The 22,372-nt window shown below is 38.5% G+C and overlaps 1 protein-coding gene and 1 long non-coding RNA gene across 2 annotated transcripts in view; one reads left to right on the forward strand and one right to left on the reverse strand.

The window, feature by feature from the left end:
* LOC103473289 (synaptic vesicle glycoprotein 2C-like) overlaps window positions 1–22,372 on the forward strand; it is a 47,370-nt gene that overhangs the window by 19,939 nt on the left and 5,059 nt on the right. The window contains exons 3-12 of the mRNA XM_008423397.3: window positions 948–1,128; window positions 4,776–4,927; window positions 12,789–12,922; window positions 13,185–13,274; window positions 13,355–13,465; window positions 13,558–13,646; window positions 14,160–14,324; window positions 17,195–17,328; window positions 19,267–19,470; window positions 19,607–19,766. Of these exons, the coding sequence (XP_008421619.1) occupies window positions 948–1,128; window positions 4,776–4,927; window positions 12,789–12,922; window positions 13,185–13,274; window positions 13,355–13,465; window positions 13,558–13,646; window positions 14,160–14,324; window positions 17,195–17,328; window positions 19,267–19,470; window positions 19,607–19,766 (1,420 nt within the window). The remainder of the gene's footprint in view (window positions 1–947; window positions 1,129–4,775; window positions 4,928–12,788; window positions 12,923–13,184; window positions 13,275–13,354; window positions 13,466–13,557; window positions 13,647–14,159; window positions 14,325–17,194; window positions 17,329–19,266; window positions 19,471–19,606; window positions 19,767–22,372) is intronic.
* LOC103473287 (uncharacterized) lies at window positions 10,991–13,269 on the reverse strand. The gene is made up of 2 exons (XR_534995.2): window positions 13,161–13,269; window positions 10,991–11,656 (listed from the first exon to the last, which is right to left on the reverse strand). It is a non-coding gene; the product is annotated as an uncharacterized LOC103473287 (long non-coding RNA).

The following is a 22,372-nucleotide window of genomic DNA, read 5'->3' on the forward strand; positions in this document are numbered from 1 at the left end:
GTTTTAAAAAAGATACCAACATCTCAAATGTTGTAGAGATGACTTCCCACGAGAGGTGGGCGATGTGGACTTAAAATTTTATCCCAATATTTTGGAGTTCTGTTGTGATAGCAATAAAAGTGATGATAAGAACTATTTATTACTGCTTTTTTAGGTAACTGTATGGCTGTGCCACACCAAGTACCTTAAAGAATGACTGATTTACATTGCACACGGTAACTACATTTAATCGTGTTTTCAAATGTATTGCTGTTGTTTCATTGAACAAACAGTGGAGTAAAGCTACCTATACGGACAGTTTTAGGTGACTTTAAACATATTTAATTGGAATTTATTGTGACAGCAATAAATCAGAATTCCTATTGTGATAAGAAATTTATCGTGATAAACGATACAATTCCCACCTGTTTTGCTTCTTTGAGTTTTTGCTTCAGCATTCCCGGTTGTACTGCTACTGATCAGTTTTATTATTCTGATTAGTTACGAACTTTACTGCAAAAACACAAAGTCTCACCAAGGATTTTTTTATATCTAATATGTAATGCAAATATCTTACAAAGAAGTTTTCAGCAAGACAGAGGAGCTTTTTTAAAGTTAACAATTCATTAATTTTGATAAAGAAAATACTAGTTCCACTGTCAGATTATTTCACTTATAACATGGGAATAATTTATAGTTGTAAGTGAAATAATTTGCCAGTAGAACTAATACTTTTTAAGTAAATATTTACTTAAAACAAGCTCCTGTATCTTCCTGGAAAGGTTACTTGTAAGTTAGTTTTATTTCAATTGTACTGAGGTATTAGAAACTAGAACATACATTCTTGGCAAGATTTTGTGTTTTTGCAGTGTTAACGTTTCTAAAAGCTGAATATGTAGAGGCTTTAGTAATTTAGTAATTAAAAATATACCTCTTTGCTCTCTTTCTGCCTCCTCCTCTCTCTGCAGGCAGCATTGTGTATCTGGGCATGATGTTCGGAGCGTTTTTCTGGGGCGGCCTGTCAGACAAGGTGGGCCGCAAACAGTGCCTGCTCATATCCATGTCCGTCAACGGCTTCTTTGCCTTTCTCTCCTCCTTTGTTCAAGGCTACAGTATGTTCCTCCTCTGCCGCATGGTGTCTGGCTTTGGGTGAGTGCACTTAACCTTTACTTTTCATTACTTTCCCTGCTCTTCTTCCCTTCATCCTCAGTGTAAATGAGATTTTGAAGGCCCCTGTGAGAATTTTCCCCCTCTATGCAGCCTGATCCTTCCTTCCGCTGCTCGTTGCTCTGCCGTCTCATCTACTTCTTTAAAGAAACCGCACAAAACCGACACGTTTGAAACAAACCACAGACAATAAGCAAACATCTTCAAGCTGTTTTCAGCTCGGCTGCCAGCTTCCTTGATAAATGGTTTGTCGTCCCTTCGCAGTTATCCTTTAGCATGTTCATACAGTAGACGAGCCTTTGGTGGCATTGATGTGAGCTGATAAGCTGCCGAAGAAACAAATAGATTTGGTTTTAGCGGACTTGAATGGGTTTGTCAGATTGGTTTGGAAATGTTCTGTTCAGTTTATTTATATATGGACAACAAATGTCATCTTAATGCACTTCAAAAGTTAAACTGGCCATCTTCTTTTAGCATTAGCTTCTTAGCATAATTGCCGAAGTCATATTTTAAAGGGTCAGTATTATGTAAAATCAACGTTTTTGAGATTTACAGCATATAATGTTGTTCCCTGATCAAAAACATACATGGAGTGTTGCTTCGATTCTTTCATGCATGTTTGAGAAATCCTTTAATCTCCCATTACAACCATTCAGCTGTGCAAAGCGCCTGGGTTGGACCCAGAACCCAGGTGAAACTCCTCCTCTGAGCTCCAGTTTCCAAGTTGCTGAGCGCCCCTGCCCCACTCAGCTCCTTCAGACTAGCCAGCAGCAATTAGCAAACACCTGGTGGAACCTTTGAGCTCATTATATGAGCTAATTTTCAGTGAAACACTGGTAAAAACGTTGCTCCGACTTCCTGAAGGCGGAGTTTCAGAAAGAGCAGGAGTTTTTAAAGAGACAGAGACCCAGCTTCAAGGTGTTAGATTGCAAAGTAAAATTTATTTTAAGTCATGTTTTATCACAGCTGAATGTAACATATTTACTTGCTTGTTCCATAAAATGGCACCATGCGGCTAGAAAACAGACAATACTGCCTCTTTAAAGTTTACATGCATAAAATATGGAGAAAATACAATCATATTTTACAAAACATGATATTTGGACTGTTAAGAAGTATCCTGATAGGTTGAGGACATAGACAATTAGGCAGGGGAATGCCTAATTGTCTAAAGGAGATCAATATTACACAGACATCTCAATGAGGCCAAATTATGACTGAGGCAAATATGCTATGAAGCTAACGGTTTAATAATATGACAACAAGCTAACTCCAAATGTAATCAACACAAGCCATTCATTATTGGTGGATTAAGATCAAGTTAGATAAAATCCAAATCCGTCATAATTACAGCACAATGAAGTCAAATTCAACTGTTTACAAAATGCAAAGTGGTAAAAATTTCAAGGAAACCCAGCTGACCGCTTTGCTATTGTCTTATTCTAACAAATTGGGGGAAATAAGTTTGGCTTGAAAGAAAGAAATACATTTTGCTAACTTCAATGAGCAACACTTCAGAAGTGGTTTTACAAATCCTGACAAGACTTTAGATTAACTTGTCATGAGACAGTATCTCATTGTTACGAGCCATCGTCGTGGTAATGAAATCCTAATAAGTAGTGTAGTTAATATCTAAAGTTGGAGGTGTTTTGCATTGTTTGGATCTGTTGTGGCCTTTTTCCAGAGCCGGGGACATGGATGGAAACGCTGAGGTGGGGAGTTTTGGAGGGTGTTGTCTCCAGTTTAACTGGATGCAGCTTGTTTCATTAAGCTTTTCCGTACCTCATTAACTTCGATTCCATAAACTGCCTCAGCAAAACAAGAGGGAAGACGGGACTTAAACAGCCAGATGGAGAGAAAAAAAGAGCACAGTTTATGTTTGTGAAATCTTTGTAATTAGGCTGAAATGAGGGAACAAATTGTCTCTAAAGAATTAACCGACAAATCTGAGTAATAGTTGGAAAAGTCCACGTTCGCCAAGACCTGCTTTGACATCCATCCCTCCAGACCTGGCCTGGCACCTTCAGATGATCCGGCACGTGTAATATTCACATCTATGTCTGGAAGAACGTGAAAAAATGTGACTGTTTCCACTTCCCTCATGCTCTCGCGAATTAACTTTGACTGCAAGGATGCAGTTACAGTAGAAACGACGCAGTCGGATGCTCAAGCGAGCTGAAGTATAACAGCTGGTTGTAAAGCAGATCAGGCCATAAAGATGCAAACTGGCCGCAGCATAGTGCACTAACAAAAATTTTAGGCTGTTGGAAAAATTTAAGTATTTAAAATTTGACACTTTTTTGTCAAAAATAAATAAATGGAACACAGTTGAGCGGATAGAAGCCAACAAGGGAGAGAAATGTACCCGGCTACAGACTCACAACACTTTTAAAAACAAAAAACAATAGGACCTTTTTCCACATTTTATCATGTTACAACTACAAACTTCCTTGTACTTTTTACACGTTAGAAAGTACATGTGAAAAAGTACACGTGCTTTATTTTATGATTAAGGGTCAATTATGACACTTAGTAGTGCATAATTGTGAAGTCAAAGAAAGACGACATAGAACAATGTGTACGGAGGTCTGGAATACGTATTTATTCACATCCATTCGCTCTCATGTCCCTACATAAAATCCAGTGCAGCCAGTTGCCAGCAGAAGTCACCCAGTCAGTAAACACAGTCCAGCTGCGTGTAATTTAATCTCGCCGTATGTCCAGCTTTGAAGTGAAAGTCTGAGGTTTGTTGGAGAACAAAAATGATCATGAAAAGAACAGCAGATAAGTCAGAGAATGTTAAGCAATAAAACATCATCTAAAGTATTGGACAACTAACAGAGCAGTGTTCAGCTTGTTACCTGAGAATGGACGGAACGTGTTACATTTGCAGGATGCCAGCTACCCTTTATCTTAACTTTATTCTCTCAATACTACGACTTTGTTCTTATAATATTATGACTTTATTCCTGTACTTTTTAATTTGTTAATTATTTCTTGGTGCGACCTTAATACTCCACCGTAGGCTCACGTGCAAATGAAAACCAGCTAAACTGACCCCAGTTTTTCATTAAGTTGAGACTAGCTGTGTTTCCGTTGACGATATAATTGCGCAAATTGGCATCGCAAAAATAAATTTGCATAATGGAAACACGGCAATTTCATAAAAACGCTGCAAAACGTTTTTACGCTAGGATTAGGTCGTTTCTCTGCAGTATTGAAATTGGGTTGTTTCGCAAAACTGAGATGGAGACACTTTTTTTGCATCAAATGAGCAACGTGATAACAGCTGCATTTTACTACTCGTGGAAACCACTGAACAGATGACAGGAAGTAGCAGGAGGAAGATGGTGCAGCATGTTTTAATGACTTATTGCGTGAACAAACGTGTGATTTTAATTGAATTTCTAATTTAATGGAAACACCGCGATTGCAAAATTATGTTTTTTGGCATTAGCGGAACAACAAAGTTTTGCGCAAATTTGTAACAGAAACACTGCTAGTGTTAGAGACGAACGCTGAGTGAAAGCTCATGATGCACAGTGATCATCATACATCTCGTCTAAGATGGCATAACATATTTGAAACATCTGAAGCATGTGATACAATGTGATACAATGACTTTGCAGGATTGGCGGCGCGGTGCCCATCGTGTTCTCGTATTTTGCGGAGGTCTTGGCCCGGGAGAAGCGAGGTGAGCACCTGAGCTGGCTCTGCATGTTCTGGATGATCGGAGGGATTTACGCCTCAGCCATGGCCTGGGCCATCATCCCACACTACGGTGAGTGTCAGCTCTCTGTAACCTGATGTACCAGGATTATTGAAGATGCGTACATTGAATGTAGAGCTGGACTATATATCTGAAAAACGCATCACGATATAAGCATTTCATATCGGTCAATATAGATAATTAGTGATTAGACTTTTGTTTTAAATATCTGAAATATCTGGTGGTGTGACCTTTTTTATGTTTATGCAGTTTTGAGGCATGGTGACAAAACCAGAAACTTCTGCTGCGCAAGTTATTCAACACTTTGTTGCTAGGTAACCAAAGAGCAAGTGAGTTAGTCAATGTCGCCAACCTGGCTTAGCTAAGAGGTTGAGCGGTTAAAGTCTTTTCTCTGCCTATATATCTCCCAGAATGCCGTGCGGTTCTGGCTTAGAGTTCAGTGAAATTATACATAGCTCCCACATGCCTGAAGCAGAAGTGATCCGCCCCACTAAACCACCATTTTGGTAGGTAAGAGCAGCACAAGGAATAGAGCAACCAAGGCCTCGAAACCAATAAGAAAAAAGTATAATGACACTCCTGAAAAATGTGCAAGACATGAGACGCATGAGACAGAGAAATGAGGCCTTTATTATTGTCATAGCAACTCCATAGCAACTGTCATGATCGTTAGCTGCAGATACCTACCAAGATCGCTGTCAGCTACAAAGTTTCCAGGAGTGTGACATCACATGAGAACGATGTGTTGAATATTCTACCAGACGTATTATTTGTTGATACTGATTATGTGTCTATCGCGATATATATATATATATATATATATATATATATATATATATATATATATATATATATATCTCACATGTTGATCACATGTTGCTTTTCTGACTTTTTACTTTTGTGTTTTATGACATAAAAACACAAAAGTTTTATGAACTCCCTTGTTGCTGGAATGTGATATACAAATACATTTGGTTGATTGAGACGCTCTTGGCTGGTCATTGCGAAGTAGCCAATATAGGAGCGCTATATATATATATATTTTTTTTTTTTCCAAGCCCTAATTGAATGTATCTCTGCTTTTATAGTAATTATTTCCTCAAATGTTCATGTAAGTCAGACTTGAAAATGTTAAACTGTGGAACTTTGCAAAGGTTTGAATTGAACTCATAATGAAGTGCTCAGAAATTACAGCTGAAATTAGACTAAACTTTACCTGGTTTACATCTGATAAGATTACTTAGATTATTTCTATTTGCTTAGTGCCAGAGTACTAAGAGAGGATTTAGAAATGTTTAGTAGCTCCCTTCAAAATTCAGATTGTAACTGTGGTCTATATGGTCACAGTGAAGTGTGGATTAACAAAAACAGGATGCTAAGACTAAGTTAAAACATACCTGGTGTTACTTGGGGGTTATTCCTGCTAATGGTTGAGCTAAGCTATCGGCTTCCCAGTTGGTTGCACTCTTGCCTTATAGCAAGTAGGCTGGTGACAGAACAATGACTGTTGGGTCATTTGAAAACCCTAAATTATACAATATATCACCTGTATTAAAACTGGTAAACGTTTCTGATATTTTCAACATGTTGTCAGACTTAAACATGTTTTTAAAAATTTTTTATTAGGGATGTTTAGACTTTTGAGAGCCGCTGTTTATCAAAATGCTTGTGGTTCCTTCCTCGACTTCAACTGAAGTGAAGAAGCAGAGTGTAAAAGTTCGAGTAAGACGAACACACAAGTCTCTTCTGCAGTGAGCAGCATCATTCTCTGTCTGTTGTGTAGCATCCCCTTGGGTCTCCGTCCTACACTGTAGAGATCTTTTACGCCATAATAAAAATCCATTACACTAACCAAGTGTGAGGGGTGGAGGTAAAACTGTGGGTGACTTTTTATAGATCTGCAAATGGGTGAAATACCTTAAGCAGAATAAGACTGCATTAGTTAAGAATCAAGAGACAGAGAGAAGCTGGACTGTTGGATAAGAGAGCCAGCGTGGCTCGAGCCTGCAGGAATAATTTAGGACATGATGAAATGTTAATGACATTCCTAATGACTAGGATACACACACAAAAAAACAGCTGAATGGGTTTTAATGTCAGGCTGAAGACCATACATTACTATATGACACATAATATGTGGAGGTCATTGCATATCATTTCCCATTTGCAGGGATTATTTACAAAGCAGTCGGCCTTCAGGGAGCAAACAGATAGCAGGGTGTAGGTGGAGCAGAAGTACGTATACATGAAACGTACACCGACTTGCAAAAATATTCAGACCTTTTAAAAGGGGCAAAATAATGTAAAATCCAACTTTACATCATGTTATAATGTTGTTCCCTCATCAAAAACATACTTGGAGTGTTACTTTGATTCTTTCATGCATCTGTGTGAGAAATCCTATTATCTATCATGGCGACCATTCAGGGTGGACCTGGGTGGACCTAGCTCCCCCTTCGAGGACGAAGCTCCTCCTCGAAGCTGCAGTTTCTAAGCTTCAAAGTAACCCTCCCCCACTCAGCTCCTTCAGACTAGCCAGCAGCAATTAGCAAACACCTGGCAAAACTGAGCATAAGCTGAGCTCATTATAGGAGCTACTTCTGAGTGAAACGCTGGTAAAAATGTTGTTGAAGGGTTAATAGTGGAGTCATGTTGTGATAACTTCCTGAAAGTGGAGCCTCAGAAAGAGCAGGAGTTTCTTAAAGAGACAGAGACCCAATTTCAAGGTGTCAAATTACAAAGTAACATTTCTTTTAAGTCATGTTTTACATATACAGCATTTTTTTTAACAACTGAAGTTAACAGACTTTCTGTGTTTTAAAAAAGGAAGTATGGCCATGATTGTTTTTAAGGTTTGGATTTTAAGGTTTTTAAGGTTTTGATCACAGGAAAATGTGAAAAAGACCATTTTTCCAAGGGCTTTGACATTTGTTATAAATTAAGTTAAGAAAAAAACATGTGGAACACATTAAGTATCATTCAGGTACTGTGAAATCTTCAGTTAGAGGAAAATGTTTAATGCCATTTATGCCTAATCAATATTTGTTACGTTGATTTCACGGAGATTTACGGAGCAGAAGCAAAAAAAAAAAACAAAAAAAATCCTTTTTATTCCTTAGGTGTTTGTTGCTGAAGGGTTACGGATGAGGTGTGCGTCGGCTCATCAGAGCCAAACGAGCAAAATAAAATCAATCCGGTGCGGAGGGCTGGAAATCAGGGAAAAGGAGCAAGGAAAAAAAGATTAGGAGGATGAGAGCTGTAGCGTGTTCCTGATTTATGTGGCCTGTGTCAGAGATAATCGAAAGGTGAGGATACTGCAGAGGACTGAAGGGACGTAAAGACAAAACAAAAGAGAGAGAGGGCGTAAAAGGAGAGGAGGGGAAAGTGATGCATGAGGAGGAGTCTTTTCTGTTTTCAGGGCTGCGTTGATAGGATATAATGAAGTGTGTTCCTGGATCCTCGCCAGTAGCACGCTGACTCTGCTGGGACTATTATATGGAAGCGTGACTCTATAGGTGTATCGACACTGCCGTGATTAAGCACCTTTAGTGGGAAGTGTTAAGTAAAAAACGTCTCAGGAAGTTTTTTGGGGGCTAAAACAATGCCTGAAGACAATGTTACATAAAAATGGCTCAAAGAGTCGGTGACAGGTTCTTTTTGCTGCTAGGTGATCTGTTTTCTACCATAAAGCCAGTTAACTCTAACATCAGTAATACATGATAAGTTCAATGGGGAAAAAAAGTGAATACAGTTTTACCCAACACTCGCATGCATTCGCTTTAACCCATGTTGGGAATGTTTTGTGCCCACAATTTCAAGGAATTTCCTCATATCTACTGTTTCCTCTGAAAGAAGTACGATTTCAAATAATCTTGCTAATTTAGTTGAATCAGTGTGATAATTTTCAGCAGTTCTGATCCCTGTTTGAACACACCAGCTAATTCTAACAGGGACCTGAACTGCAACTGGAATAAGAGTTTATTACACTGGTTATAGAATATAAAACTAAACTGAGTCATAATTGAGATTTTTATTTTTTTGTATTTTATTTTTAAAATTTATTTTAAAAAATATTTGCTAAAGTACTTAACAAGAGAAATAAAGTGTTATGCTACTGGTTTCTGATCACATGTTGCTTTTCTGACTTTTTACTTTTGTGTTTTTATGACATAAAGCACTTTGAACTCCGTTGTTGCTGGAATGTGATATACAAATAAATTTGGTTGATTGAGACGCTCTTGGCTGGTCATTGCGAAATAGCCAATATAGGAGCGCTATTTATTTTCCTCGGTGCTGATTATCTTATATTCTCAGGAGCAGTGATAAGAAAGTCTGTAGATATTATGAGTGTTTCAACAGCTTTGTAAAGGACATAGGAGCACTTTGGGTGAATAAAAAGGTTCCGGTGAGCACATGTAGTAACAAACACGTAGGCTACGTGTCTGTCTTAGCTTACAGATAAATCTTCAAACCAGAACCAAAAAAATGTGAGCCACGTTCTCTGGTGTTTTTGGCTGAGTAAATATTAAAAAAGGCACATACGCACGTAAAGATGAAATGTTTATTTTAGCTGTAACTCTGCGCCATTTAACCAAACGTACAGGCTTCGTTTAAAAGCGCACTAGCTTTATTTGCGTGAGTGATGGCGGGAATGCCGAGAGCGGCTGCTGATGGAGGTCAATTGATCAGACGCCAGTGTTTTAACACATTCTTTTTTTTTTTCTTTCTCCAAGATGCAGTGACGTGTGGGTAATAGGTTCCGCCGCAGTGCTCGCTGCATTGACTAGTGGACAAAGGCCAAATAGTATGCGAGTAAGTTTTTCGAGAGAGAGAGAGAGAGAACCACTTTGTCTTTTTTGTTTTTTCTTTTATTATGTTGAAACTCACAGGAAACAAAAAGGACAGGGCGATTTCAAGAAGAAAAACATTAAATATTCTGCGTTTAAGGTTGTTTTTTTTTTCTGCCATTTCTTTGATGAACACCGCAATGATTAGAAATTAATCTCATAACGTGAACAATGACCAAGGACAGTGTGTGTGTGCGTGCGTGTGTGTGTGCGTGCGTGTGTATGTATGTGTGCTTTAGCTACGCTCACTTCCTGTAGAGACGGGGACATAAATCTTGCTGAGTTTCGGAATCAGTCAGCCGTTCCCTCCAGTCCATTATAGCTATAATTTCCCTAATGAGGTTTGTACTCTTACAAGCTACAGCAGCCGTCGAGGCCGCGCGTGCACACCGACACGTTTCACTTATATTGCCTACATGTTTCTGCGCTGCAGCTATGGATTAAATCCAGACAGAGTTATGTTAAAACGAAAAAACTCGATGTGGCGTCCAAAGCGTTGGAGGTGGAGGACCCCGAGTCTCCCCGAGTCGGGCTCCATCATCAGAGGTCACTTTAAGAGATGCACTGTAAAACTTAATTTGTTCTCCTTACTTGAAAGTTAAATTAAAACTCGTTGCCTCTGAATTTTTTTATTTTATGTTAAATTAACTTGTGCAATTTTAGTGAGCATAACTTACTAAATCTGAGTATGTTATTACTTAGAAGGCACCTTTTTTTATGGAAATAAACTCTGAAGCTTTCTGAAGGCACTTAAAAAAAAACTGGAAACTGTATATATATAAATAAAATTACTTGATTGAAACAGTTTCTTGCTCCTGCTTTTTATTTGTGTCTCTACTTAAACTTTAACAGAATATAAAAAGCGTGGAATTTTTTCTTACTTTTCAGTGAGCAAGGCTACAACCTCAGGTAGAACGGTCATTATAAGGGAAAATACAACTCACTCATGGTGCAGTTTTATGCAAATGTAAATGCTTTTAAAAAAACTAGCTAATAGAAGCTGCTCTGCTCTGCTTTCAGCATAGATGAAGCTTTGGAGTTGACCTTTTTGCCTTAAACATCTTAAAACACATGTTTGTGACATAAAAAAGTGGTTTAATTAGTTGCTGCTGTTGGCGGCACAGTGCCTTGTGGGATACCTTCCTCACCAATCCTCACTGTCACATAAAATAAAATAAGTACTTTTTAAAAACATTTTTACCCCAAAAGCTTCTCAACTTATTTAAATCAAGTGATTTTTACAACTACATGCATTAAAAAAAAGAAGTTGAATCCAGTGAATTTATTTGATTAAAGACAACATTAAAATTCACTGCACTTTGACAAAAGTCAAGTTATATTCACTCATCTTTTTCAATTAAATTCAATGTTTTGATTAACGGTGTACTTGGTCCTTGTGGTCTTTTCTTGCTCAATGAGTGGTTTAAACATTTATACGTGTTCACATCGAATTACCCGTCGTCATTTAAGGATAAATATTACAGCGAACTGATTTTTTTAAAACATCAATTTTAAAGTTTATGTCCATGGATCTCTAGGTTAGAATAAATTGGACAGACTTGTGATTGCGATGAAATTGACTGCAGATGATTCATTTCTGCATTTATTTCTCTTTGCGAGTCCTGCTAGGAGTACTTGACATACTGAACCACTTTTTTTTTTTTTTGTCCCACATGACAATGTGGTGGGTCTGCTTTGAACACAGGCCTTAGTGAACACCTGAGTTAAAAATAAAGCAGTAGAGGATATAGCAGAAGCAACTACTGCAGCCGTTGAGTCAGTGCTGCCAACGCAGGTTCAGTTCTGTCGAGATTGAACTGGACAGACGTTGCTGACCAGAGAGTTGAACTGATTTCCTTGGTGAGTTCATCTGCTGCTTGGGCATCAAGAGAAGTGACGTGTGCTGCTTCTCTCCAAACTTCATCCATATTCTCTAGAAGAAAAAAAACGCTAATTCATTCTATTGTTTACTGATTTTATTCATGTGTGCATGATAAAACAACGAATTGCTCACTAATATCAATGGATATTCTATTAACTTATCAAAGTTTGTTGTGAATTGTGGATTATTAGACGATGACCACGTTCGTCTCCTGGGTGCAGAATATGTTTGGGAAAATGACAAACTGAACTTAGAGACATTTTGTTCTGATCTTGTCTTACAAAAATCTACATGGTACATATGATCAAAATAGAAAATTACACAAACCGTTCTTCATCGAGCTGTTCTTAATACAACTTAGGCTACTTATTTAAAAAAAAAAATTATGTGTGCATCCTTTGCATGAATTCAGGATGGGTTTTGTGGAGAACTAACATGCGTCTTATGTACAGGACTTGCAGGACATGAAGACGCTTCTCCCGACTTGCTGAAAAAGTTTCAAATTCCTTAAAGTTTATTCCCTGTTTTCCTAAAATTGTGTTTTGAAATGTTTTCTACATGCTTATTTAAAGTTCATTTATTGATTTGCTCGGTACAACATGGTGTCACGGTAACAAAGTATCTCTATTTTTACAAAAAATAACCTTGATAAAGTTAAATAACACGTTCATGTTCATATGTAATTTATGTTGAATATTGGATATTTTTATAAGTTACTTTCACTGATGTGTATATGCATGAAAAACCACATTAAAACAGAAAAAATTATTCATTTTTTTTTCTCCCCCCACTGTTTATACATTATGTATTTTGAGGAGTCGCATGCGGCTCCACAGCATCAAAATCACTGGTTTGTTAGTTTGTGCGAACAGCTGGATTAATCACTTCCAAAACCAACAACGAAAGATTGATAACAATGATAAAACATCTGCATCAGGCCCGACGGTGTGACCCTAAGGAGAAAAATAAACACCAATGTGCTGAATGTCTGCATGGACACAAAGAAAGTTGCTGACTTGAAGGAGAATTCATCTGAGGATGTTTCAGGAAACATCTGTCTGTTTAGGATTCACGTTAAAATTTGTAACATTTAAAAGAAATAAATGCTGTAATGCTTGTCTTTTTTTCTGATATCGATTTTGCTCTCAAATGACATTCTGCACATGTGTGGCTCTGTGTGCAGGGTGGAGTTTCAGCATGGGGTCAGCCTACCAGTTCCACAGCTGGAGAGTGTTTGTGGTGGTCTGTGCGCTGCCGTGCGTCTCAGCGGTGATTGCTCTCACTTTCATGCCCGAGAGCCCCCGCTTCTTCCTGGAGGTAAAACTCACCCAATACTGTTCTACTAGCACCACGGACATTTTGGCCAAAAAACATCCAATCAGAACCAGAATGAGGGTCTTTGCGCTGTCAATCAACAGTGCTAAGATCTGTTGATTGACATGTCTTAGCACTGTCAGTGTGCTAACAGCAGTTAGCCGTTTTACAAAAGCTATTTAATCGCCGACATCAGTGGCCACACTAACTAGCCTTAGCATTCAGAGTGTGTGCGCTTCACCTGCTAAATGTGTCCGTTTCCCAGACGGGGAAACACGACGAGGCCTGGATGGTTCTCAAACACATCCATGACACCAACATGCGGGCCCGAGGAGAGCCTGAGAGAGTCTTCACCGTAAGCATGCTCACTGTCCCCGAGCGCTTAGCGTCTGCTGCAGCGCTCAGCGGCTGACAGATGGGTGTCGCCCCCTGCAGGTGAACAGGATAAAAATCCCCAAACAGCTGGACGAGCTGGTGGAGATGCAGAACGAGTCGGCCAACCCGGTGCTTAAGGTCCTTTGCAAGATCAAGGCAGAGCTCAGAGGGGTATGAAACTGTTTTTATTTTTATTTTTTACTTGATCTGGTTCATTTTGAACCTTTAGGATGTGAATGATGCCTCTTTTTTTGTCCTGGCAGATCTGGTTGACTTTTATGAGATGCTTCAGCTACCCAGTGAAAGAAAACACCATGAAGCTGGCAGCAGTCTGGTTCACTTTGTCATTTGGGTAGGAAACGATCTCCTCTGGTTTTCCTTTTACAGTCTCTGTGTTTTTATTGCTTTGATCATGTTTAATGATGCTATCCACGGCCCTGGGGTTGACACTTAACTGAGCCATCACTCCTTCCCAGCCTGTTAACAGTTTGTGTGGAGAACTTTGCTCTAAGGTAGTGACTGCATCACTCATATGCTGACCATGGACGCTGATAAGTAGTTTTATACAGAATTTGCCTCTTTTTTTTTTCTGGTCTGTTTACCCACATGCTGTTATTCCCAACACTAAAGAAAGTCATGTAGCTATTCCTTAAGACAATCAACAAATCCATAAAATCAACTTTTAAAAATCTGGAGCCTATAGGTACGTTGCACGTTGTCGTCTACACAAACTTTTGTGCATGTGCACAACGCTGGAGGGCAAAAAGATGATTCTATTACTTGCTGCTGCGGTAAAACAATTCTGTTAACAAAACGAAACCCGGAGATGTAGGTGTTGTTAATTTAGAGCCGTGCGCCGTTGCAGGTTTTACGGGCTGTCGGTGTGGTTCCCGGACGTCATCAAACACCTTCAGGCTGACGAGTACGCCTCCAGAGTGAAGATCCATCACAACGAGCGCATTGAAGACTTCACCTTCAACTTCACACTGGAGAACCAGATCCACAGGAACGGAGTATTTATGAACGACAGGTACAGCTAAGACTCGGCCTCATCCACAGACACCGGACTGCCCAAAGCGTTTGGCCTTTGGTGGAATTACATCAGTGGTGTCCAAACCTTCTGCACCATGGGACAAAATCGACAAATTTAAACCCCTCAGGGGCCAAAATGTATTTATTTATTTATGTTAAGTTAAAAATGCAAATTAATTTCTGTTGTAACTTCTTTTGGTTTTTTTTTCAACCTGCTCAGCAACAAATTAACATGTATTTTTAACTGAAAAGGCCAAAAAAAGAATCTGTGTTGTACAGTTTCCTAACTTGTTGGTCAAAATATAAATTTTTAGTTTATTCCCTGCAACAACAATGAAAACCCTTAACAGTATGTAGTTCATTTTAGTTATTGGGTGTGATTAAGTTTGTTTCTGCATGAAAAAAAAGGCAAAGCAAAATGAAAAAAAAAATACTTGGCCAATAAAGCAAAAACACCTCTTCTGTATCTACAATTTTCTATTTAAGATATAAATTTGTACGTTAGCTGGAGATAGGCACCAGCAACCCTCCCGACCCCACTGAGGGACAAGGGTGAAAGAAAATGGATGGATGGATGGATGGATATAAATTTGTCATTTTAAAAGCAAAGAGCATTAATATGTGCTATTTGATTAAAATTCATTTGCTATATAAAATCTGGGTAATGTTAATTCCTTCATGGAGCAAAGTGTCAATCACTAAACAGCTCCAATCTTACCTAATCGAGTGCAATGCAACGCTTTGGATGCATTAGAGTAAAGCATGCTGCTACTGTACTCTAGAATCTGTAGATCTATAGATGAACCCAATAGAACCACGAGCGACGGATAATATCTTCTGTTTCTTGCCCTGTTTCTTGCCGTATTCCCATGTGAGACATCTGCGGCATTGAGTGAAAGTCCTGAGTTTACAGTCCAACTTCCGTGAATTCCTGGTTTTCCAGACAGAAAAATAAATGCAGCCGCAGCGAAGCGCACTGCGCCGTCGTTAAAGGTGCTCGTCCTGAAGTGGGACAGCAGCGCTATTTGTCATTCCCTCGAACGTCCACAACAGGTAATATTAATCCTGCCTCCTTTATCTTCCCCAAACACCAGGAAATTAAAAGCCTTATCACACACCCGGTCCATTTCTCTGCCTTCTTCCCTCTCTCTCTCTCTCTCTCTCTTTCTTTTTCTCTCTCTCTCTCTTTCTTTCTCTCTCTCCCTCTCTCTCTCTCTTCCTCACACACACCTGAACACAAGGTTCATTTACACAAAGGGCAGAAAGAAGGTGATACTGCAGGGTAAATCCGCACCAACACAACCGGGGAACGCTGCATGCAACCGATTGTATTATAAGTAATAATAATTAAAAGCTTTTAAATATTGACTTATTTAAAAAGTTTAATGCATATTAACGGATATAGAATGTTGTAAATATACCAGATTTAGCAAAATGCTAATTTACCTTCATTATTAGTAAAAAAAACCCCCATAAAATACAGACATTTATATGATTTCATATATAAAAATAAGGTAAACAGTTGCAACAAATGAAAGCCATATATAGACTGGAAAATCTGCTTCAAGAGGAAATGACAAAAGGATTCTTTAAAAATCCTAATACATAAAATTAAAAAGATTTAAAGTCGTACTAAATAAAGAATTAAGAAAGAAATTATGTTTTAGTAGAAACAATGCCCGAAATATTAGACATACAGTTAAATCACTGAAAACATGAAAGTTACAAGTAGTCAAAAAAATAACTTAGGCAATTTTTTTAGGAAGTTGACAACATGGAGTTCATCTTTAGTGTTTTATAAAATTATTCACATCTCTTGGATCTTTATGCATTTTTCAAGCTTTAATTCATTTACATTTTTTTGTAAAGTTTTTTCTTGGTGCGTTTGATGTCTAGTGGTTGTTGCTTTACAAAATGTGGGGAAGTTAAAGGAGGAGGAAAAACTCCTGCAGTGCATTGTGCTGGAGTTCCTGTTCTCAGTTAGCATCACAACAAGCTATGCTATCTCTGAGTCACGGGCTAAAGTCGATCGATGAGTAGGGAGAAAAACTGTGTTTCTGTGGAGCGATGGAGGAACATGAAGACAACGTGTTCAATGTGGAGCCTTTAAAGAAATGCTTGTACTGAAGAAGTGCTGCTATCTGTTGTTCTGGTTCCACTGACAAGTCACGATGCAATTTTCTGCACCCGCAGCAGAAGAGGCAGCAGAGAGTGAAACATAGATTAAAGGTGAAGTTAAAAGTCCAACTTTCACTGGGAAGCCTCCACGCAGATGGAAATTATTGTTTTTATGTAGTGTATCAAAAGGCAAAACATGTTTCTCATCTTCACAAACATAAACTCACCTTTAAGTTTCAGTTCCTTGTCCAACAAAAAACGTACAGCAACTGAAATATCCCTTCAATTTTGGATATTTTAAAACACCTTCCTTGTCCAGCAAAATTTGTTATCATAACTTTCAATTTCAAATTCAAAAATACTTTATTGATCCCAAAGGAAAATCAAATAGTATTTGATTTCCTTTTGGTATTTGATTTCCAAATCAAATACCCTTTGGTATTTGATAAGTAAGACATCTTAGAGATCTAGACGTCTTAATAAAAAGTAAGCTTTTAGAAATTCAATACTCCAACTACACAGAAGCGATTTATTCAGAACTCTGTGTTTGATATCTGTGCATTTAGCGAAAAAAGCAACTCTGCATTTCGGTGATACAAGTGAGACACCAACACGCTTCTTTTCAAGGGGAAATAATTCTGTATCAGCACCGGCTGGCATCCAGAGAATGTTAGATGCCTCTTTTTTTCTGTTTTTTACTCCTGCATTAATGGATTTTACTGTTTTGTTTTGTTTTCTGTCTCCTCGCAGGTTTCTCAACATGAAGTTCAAGGCTGTGACGTTTATAGACTCATCTTTTATCAACTGCTATTTTGAGGATGTTTCCTCAGTGGGATCCTCCTTCAAAAACTGCACCTTCGTGGACTCTTTCTTTTACAACACGGGTGAGGCTCTAACTATAAAGTGCAGTTACTCAACTGAAATGTTTAACCTTTCTCTTAGGGAAAGCTGCATGTTGGATTCTGGGATTGTTTTCATTCACATGGGCAGGGAGGTCAGATTGGAGTTTAATATTTATTGTTGCAATAAGCAATAAATCTATTTATTGCATGATAAATTAAAGCAAACCCAATAATTTCGCATGATTCATTGTTTTTTTTCTTTTCTCTTTTTCTATCAAAACTGGATGACAAACGTCTTCAGTCTCAACGAGCTCTTTTTTTTGAAGGACAATTTTGTTCCCAGAGATTTCATAATTCATTTTACTTGTTTCTATTGTTTTGTTTATTTATTTTGGGTATTAAAAATGTCTTCCAGTTTCAGTGTTAAATGTTTGTTATAATTGTAAGTTTATTGAACTTTGCAAATGATCAATAATTATTGCATTATTTTGCCATTGCCATTACATTACTTGAAAAAGGTCTCAAAACAGCAATATTATCGTTTATCGCAATAACTCCTTGGACAATTTGTCGTCTAGCACAGTATCGTGACAGGCCTATCAGTATCTTCTCCTTCAGGGGAGACATGAAGGCAGCATAAACATAAACTGAAACATTGCCAAGTAAAAACATCATCAAAAGATGGAAAAACAAGAAAGAAGCCAAACCAAATCAAATTCCAGACAATACAGACTAATCTTAGCCTTGTTTGCATTACCTTTGCTTGTTTTCGCCAAGACAAATTACTCATTGTTCACAGACAACAGATGAAAAACAACCTTCCGGCCAATTCTGGCCATTAATTAATGTGCATTGTCCCAACCAAAATAAATAAAATTAAAACAATGACACATTTTTGTGTCATAGTTTTAGATTTTGACATTTTCCTTTATTTTGGGTGTTAAGATGCAGTTGGTCAGCGTGGGGTGCAGCATCCTGTCGCACTTAGCACATGCATGTAAACGGTTGTTTATAAAGTTTGAAAAAGAGTGGCCTTAGAGGTATTAGTTAATCAATTGGAATTCATTGTAATATAATAAGTCGATTAATTGTTTGCATACCTAGTACTTTTGTCTCAAAGTGGCAACAGAAATTACATATCCCTGTTAATTCATCACTTACATTTCATGAAAGTAACCAAAATAAAAGTCAAAAGTGAATATTTTTCTCCGTTATTTGAGGTTCTACCTAGTCATTTAGAAGCTCGCGAAAAACACACAAACACACACACACACACAAAAAACTCCGGACTTGAAGCAAAAGGAAAGCAGCAGAGGCATGAAATGATCTGAGAGAAGCGGAGCTGAATCAGACCGTGTGGGAGCACCATGCTGGAAAAACCGTTCCCTCCAGCACTCTGTGAAAGCGCTGAACATGAAAACAGTGAGGTCATGTCAAGTTTGCCGGTAAAGCCCTCTGGGAAATGAAGTCTCATTGCTCCCAGCAATATGTCTGGAAAAATGGTGAAGAAAAAAAATACGAAATGAGGAGAGACGGGATAAGAACGGACGGGAGGACGGTGTGTGTGCATGTGTGTGTGTTTGTTGAAAAGCCGGAATGTTTTCTCACCGCAGCAGCTGCTGAACTATAATGATGCGCAATTGTGCAGCAGGCAGGTTTGTTTCACTTCTTATAATGATGAGAGGGAAAACACCAGCAAATTACTGAAGATCTATAAGGTTCCCTACATTCTGTGTTTTCTGTGAAATTATGGTATTTTTCACTGAGTTTGGTTTTAAAAATGGTTTATTTAAAAAAAAAATAGAAATGGAAGGTCTTAGTTGGCCTTAGTTGCCTCAGAAACTCATACGTATAAAATGTGCACCTTTAATATACCGTTAAGCTTGGTGGAAATGCATTTTTTCTGGACTCAATGCCAGAAGTTCATGTTGTTTTTAATCAATGGACCTTTCAACTGAACATTTCTGCTGCTTTCTACAGACGTAGATGATGCCAAGCTGACAAATTCAAGAGTGATCAACAGCTCCTTCCACCACAACAAGACCGGCTGCCAGATGACGTTTGACGACGATTACAGCGCCTACTGGGTCTACTTTGTCAACTTTCTGGGAACGCTCGCCGTGTTGCCGGGGAACATCGTTTCTGCTCTCCTAATGGACAAGATAGGACGCCTCAGCATGTTAGGTAGGTCCAGGATCTGCTCTGACCTTTGTGCAAAAATGGCCCATTGGTCTCTGGATGCCAGCCTAGGCGTCTGTAATGACCCCCAGTGCCACAAATGGGACCATTTATAAAGGATGTTCTATATGCGGTCCTCCAGGAGGCTCCATGGTGCTGTCGGGAATCAGCTGCTTTTTCCTTTGGTTTGGCACCTCTGAGTCCATGATGATCTTCATGCTCTGTCTCTACAATGGTCTCAGTATCTCTGCGTGGAACTCCCTGGATGTAGTCACCACTGAGTTGTACCCTACAGACAGGAGGTGAGTTACACTACTCAATTAAATTTGGTAGTACGACTTGATGAATGAGTGCCAGGCCTTGTTTTGTATATTTTAAGTACAAGTGGTTCACTTACTGAAATGACAATATGAAAGACATAAAAAAAGAGAAAATGTGAGAAAATTCAACAAATCTGCAACTGACCATTAAACTGTGGCAGCGTTGGGCCATATCTGTTCACCAGCCAATGTCACGATAGGAAAGGAAAACTGAGGAGAGTGATTTGTTGACCGATTGCTGGATGATTATTGAACAGATTGTCTCAGTTGTAACACAAGATAATCAAAGCACTTGTTTCATAACCTGTGTTTGAAGGAACGTAAAAGGCTGTTCTAGTCCATTACAGTGGAAGATGGAGACTGGCATAAGCACTGATGTGTCTTTGAGCCACACTTTCTGTCTCCAAGCAAGGTATAGGTGTTAACTGGAAACAAGAATCCAACTAATGACTTCAGTTCTGGTTTGTAAAACTTTGTCATCACCACCCTGTATTCTGACATGGATTTTTTTTTTTAGTAGAAGTCTAAAATATTTTTTTAAAAAAACAACAAACAAACATTTTAATTCAGCTTCGCAAACTGAAATACCTTGGTGCAAACTGACGTTTGAAAAACAGCCAATTTTTATATTTTCAGACTTCAGATTCTCTTCGTAGGTAGTTCTGGTCGCTGCCGACCGTCAACTCTCATGGTATTAAAACAAAGTGTAACCAGTTGATAACCCATCAGTTCAGCCACAGAGAGTTGGGCTAGCTAATATCACAGACTGGAGGACAAGTGTAAGGCACAGTGAGCAAAAATCAGCAGCATCAAAAGTTGCTATGCCAATAGCTGCAGACCTCCGAACTATATGTGACTTTTAGATTAGCTCAAGAACAGTGTGTAGAGAGCCAAGCATTTAAGTCATGCATCATCAAGTAAAATGCAAAGTGGCACATCTAGCAGTGTAAAACATAGAATAGTGGAAACAAGGGAAATTTGTAGTTGCATTATGTGTGAAGTGTTCAATTTGGTGAAAGGAGGAATTACAATGAAAGGTTGTTCTTGAGGGCTTGTCTTGGTCAGTAGTCCCCTTAAAGGAGCACAAGTTACTTTGCCAGGTAACCAAAGAGTGAATCGATTTGTTGTTGTCACTCACCTTGCTTAGTTGGCTGAGAGAGGTTGAGCAGCTAAAGTTTTTCTCCTTCCTACATCCCCCTGAATGCTGTGCGGATTTGGATAGGAGTTCAGTGAATATTCTATATATTTAAACATTCAATCAGATGTATTAGCTATTGGTCGAGTGTCTATCACGATATATATTCCTATTGATTTTTTTTCCAGACCCGTTGCTCCCAACTTTGTGGGAAAAGTTTGGGGATGGTCCTTGCAGTACAAACATAACTGCACACTAATGCACTTTTAGGGTCCGAGACCGAGTCAAGACCAAGACCAGCGGCCCGCTCTACGTGATACAATAAAATGTGAAATATGATCAAAATTACTTCTCAAATTAATCTAAAAGATCCATATTCCCATAAAACACCTAGATATTAAATACTTAATACATTTTACCAATATTAAAATCCATCTCTGTGCTACAATTTGCGGTGGTCTCGTGTCATCCCTAAAGAGATAATAAAACCATTAAACATAGCACCATTCTCTCTCTGCACCATTAAACATAGCAATTGAGGTAAATAACGCTCAACTATGAACACTGACCAAGGAGCAACAAGCAAGAAGTAAACAAGCACAAGACGCTCACCGTGTTCTCACTCTCTCTCCCGCTACATGAAGCCAGGTAGTCTGACACCATGGCAGACATTACAGCTGTCACTCTGAACGAAATAATGAAAGAGTAATGTGCATGCTCTGCATGCTCTTTCGTTCTTGTGTTTTGTTTATTTGTTAATTAAAAAAATATCAATGTACATAATTAAATAAAATCCTCATAGCTACTGCAGTGTACGCAGAACATTACAAGAACAAAGAATGATGTTCTGTCAGGTCGCCATACGCTGTCAGATTGCCATACGCTTAGCATGAACTCATGGCTATATCTTTCAGTCATTACCATATAATTTTATATACAATTTATCAACATTTGTATGGCATCCTGACTTAGCAGTTAAGTAGGTTAATGAGTTTTACACGGGCGTGTGTTGTAGTTGACTGCAGCTGCTGCCAGACTCTGCTTTAAATACACTTTGAAACCATGACAATACAGTTATCACAATACAGTTATCATTGAAAACAATTTAATGACTTATTTTCCTCATAACGTGTTGCATATGGTGAACTGACAACTCATCTGGCGGTTGGACTTATTAATGCGCATGCAGGCATGGTACTCACTGCATGTATGCTATTCTGACAGCATATGGTAATCTGATAGAACAACAGCTCTCAATAGCACTCCAGTCCTATTTTCTATTCTCAGAAGAATCAGACTGTTTCTGAATGTCACATCACTATATTGCAGACTTTTGGACACAGCGTTGTCCCATATTTGCGACAAGTCAGTCAACACCTCGGCACAATAATTCTGCTCAGTGAGTGACATTTTTCATCACAAATGCTTATGTGTCTCTGTACAGCTAGCTTTG

This window comes from Poecilia reticulata, chromosome 12 (assembly GCF_904066995.2).
Source record: "Poecilia reticulata chromosome 12, P_reticulata-male-v2, whole genome shotgun sequence".
NCBI lineage: Eukaryota > Metazoa > Chordata > Actinopteri > Cyprinodontiformes > Poeciliidae > Poecilia > Poecilia reticulata.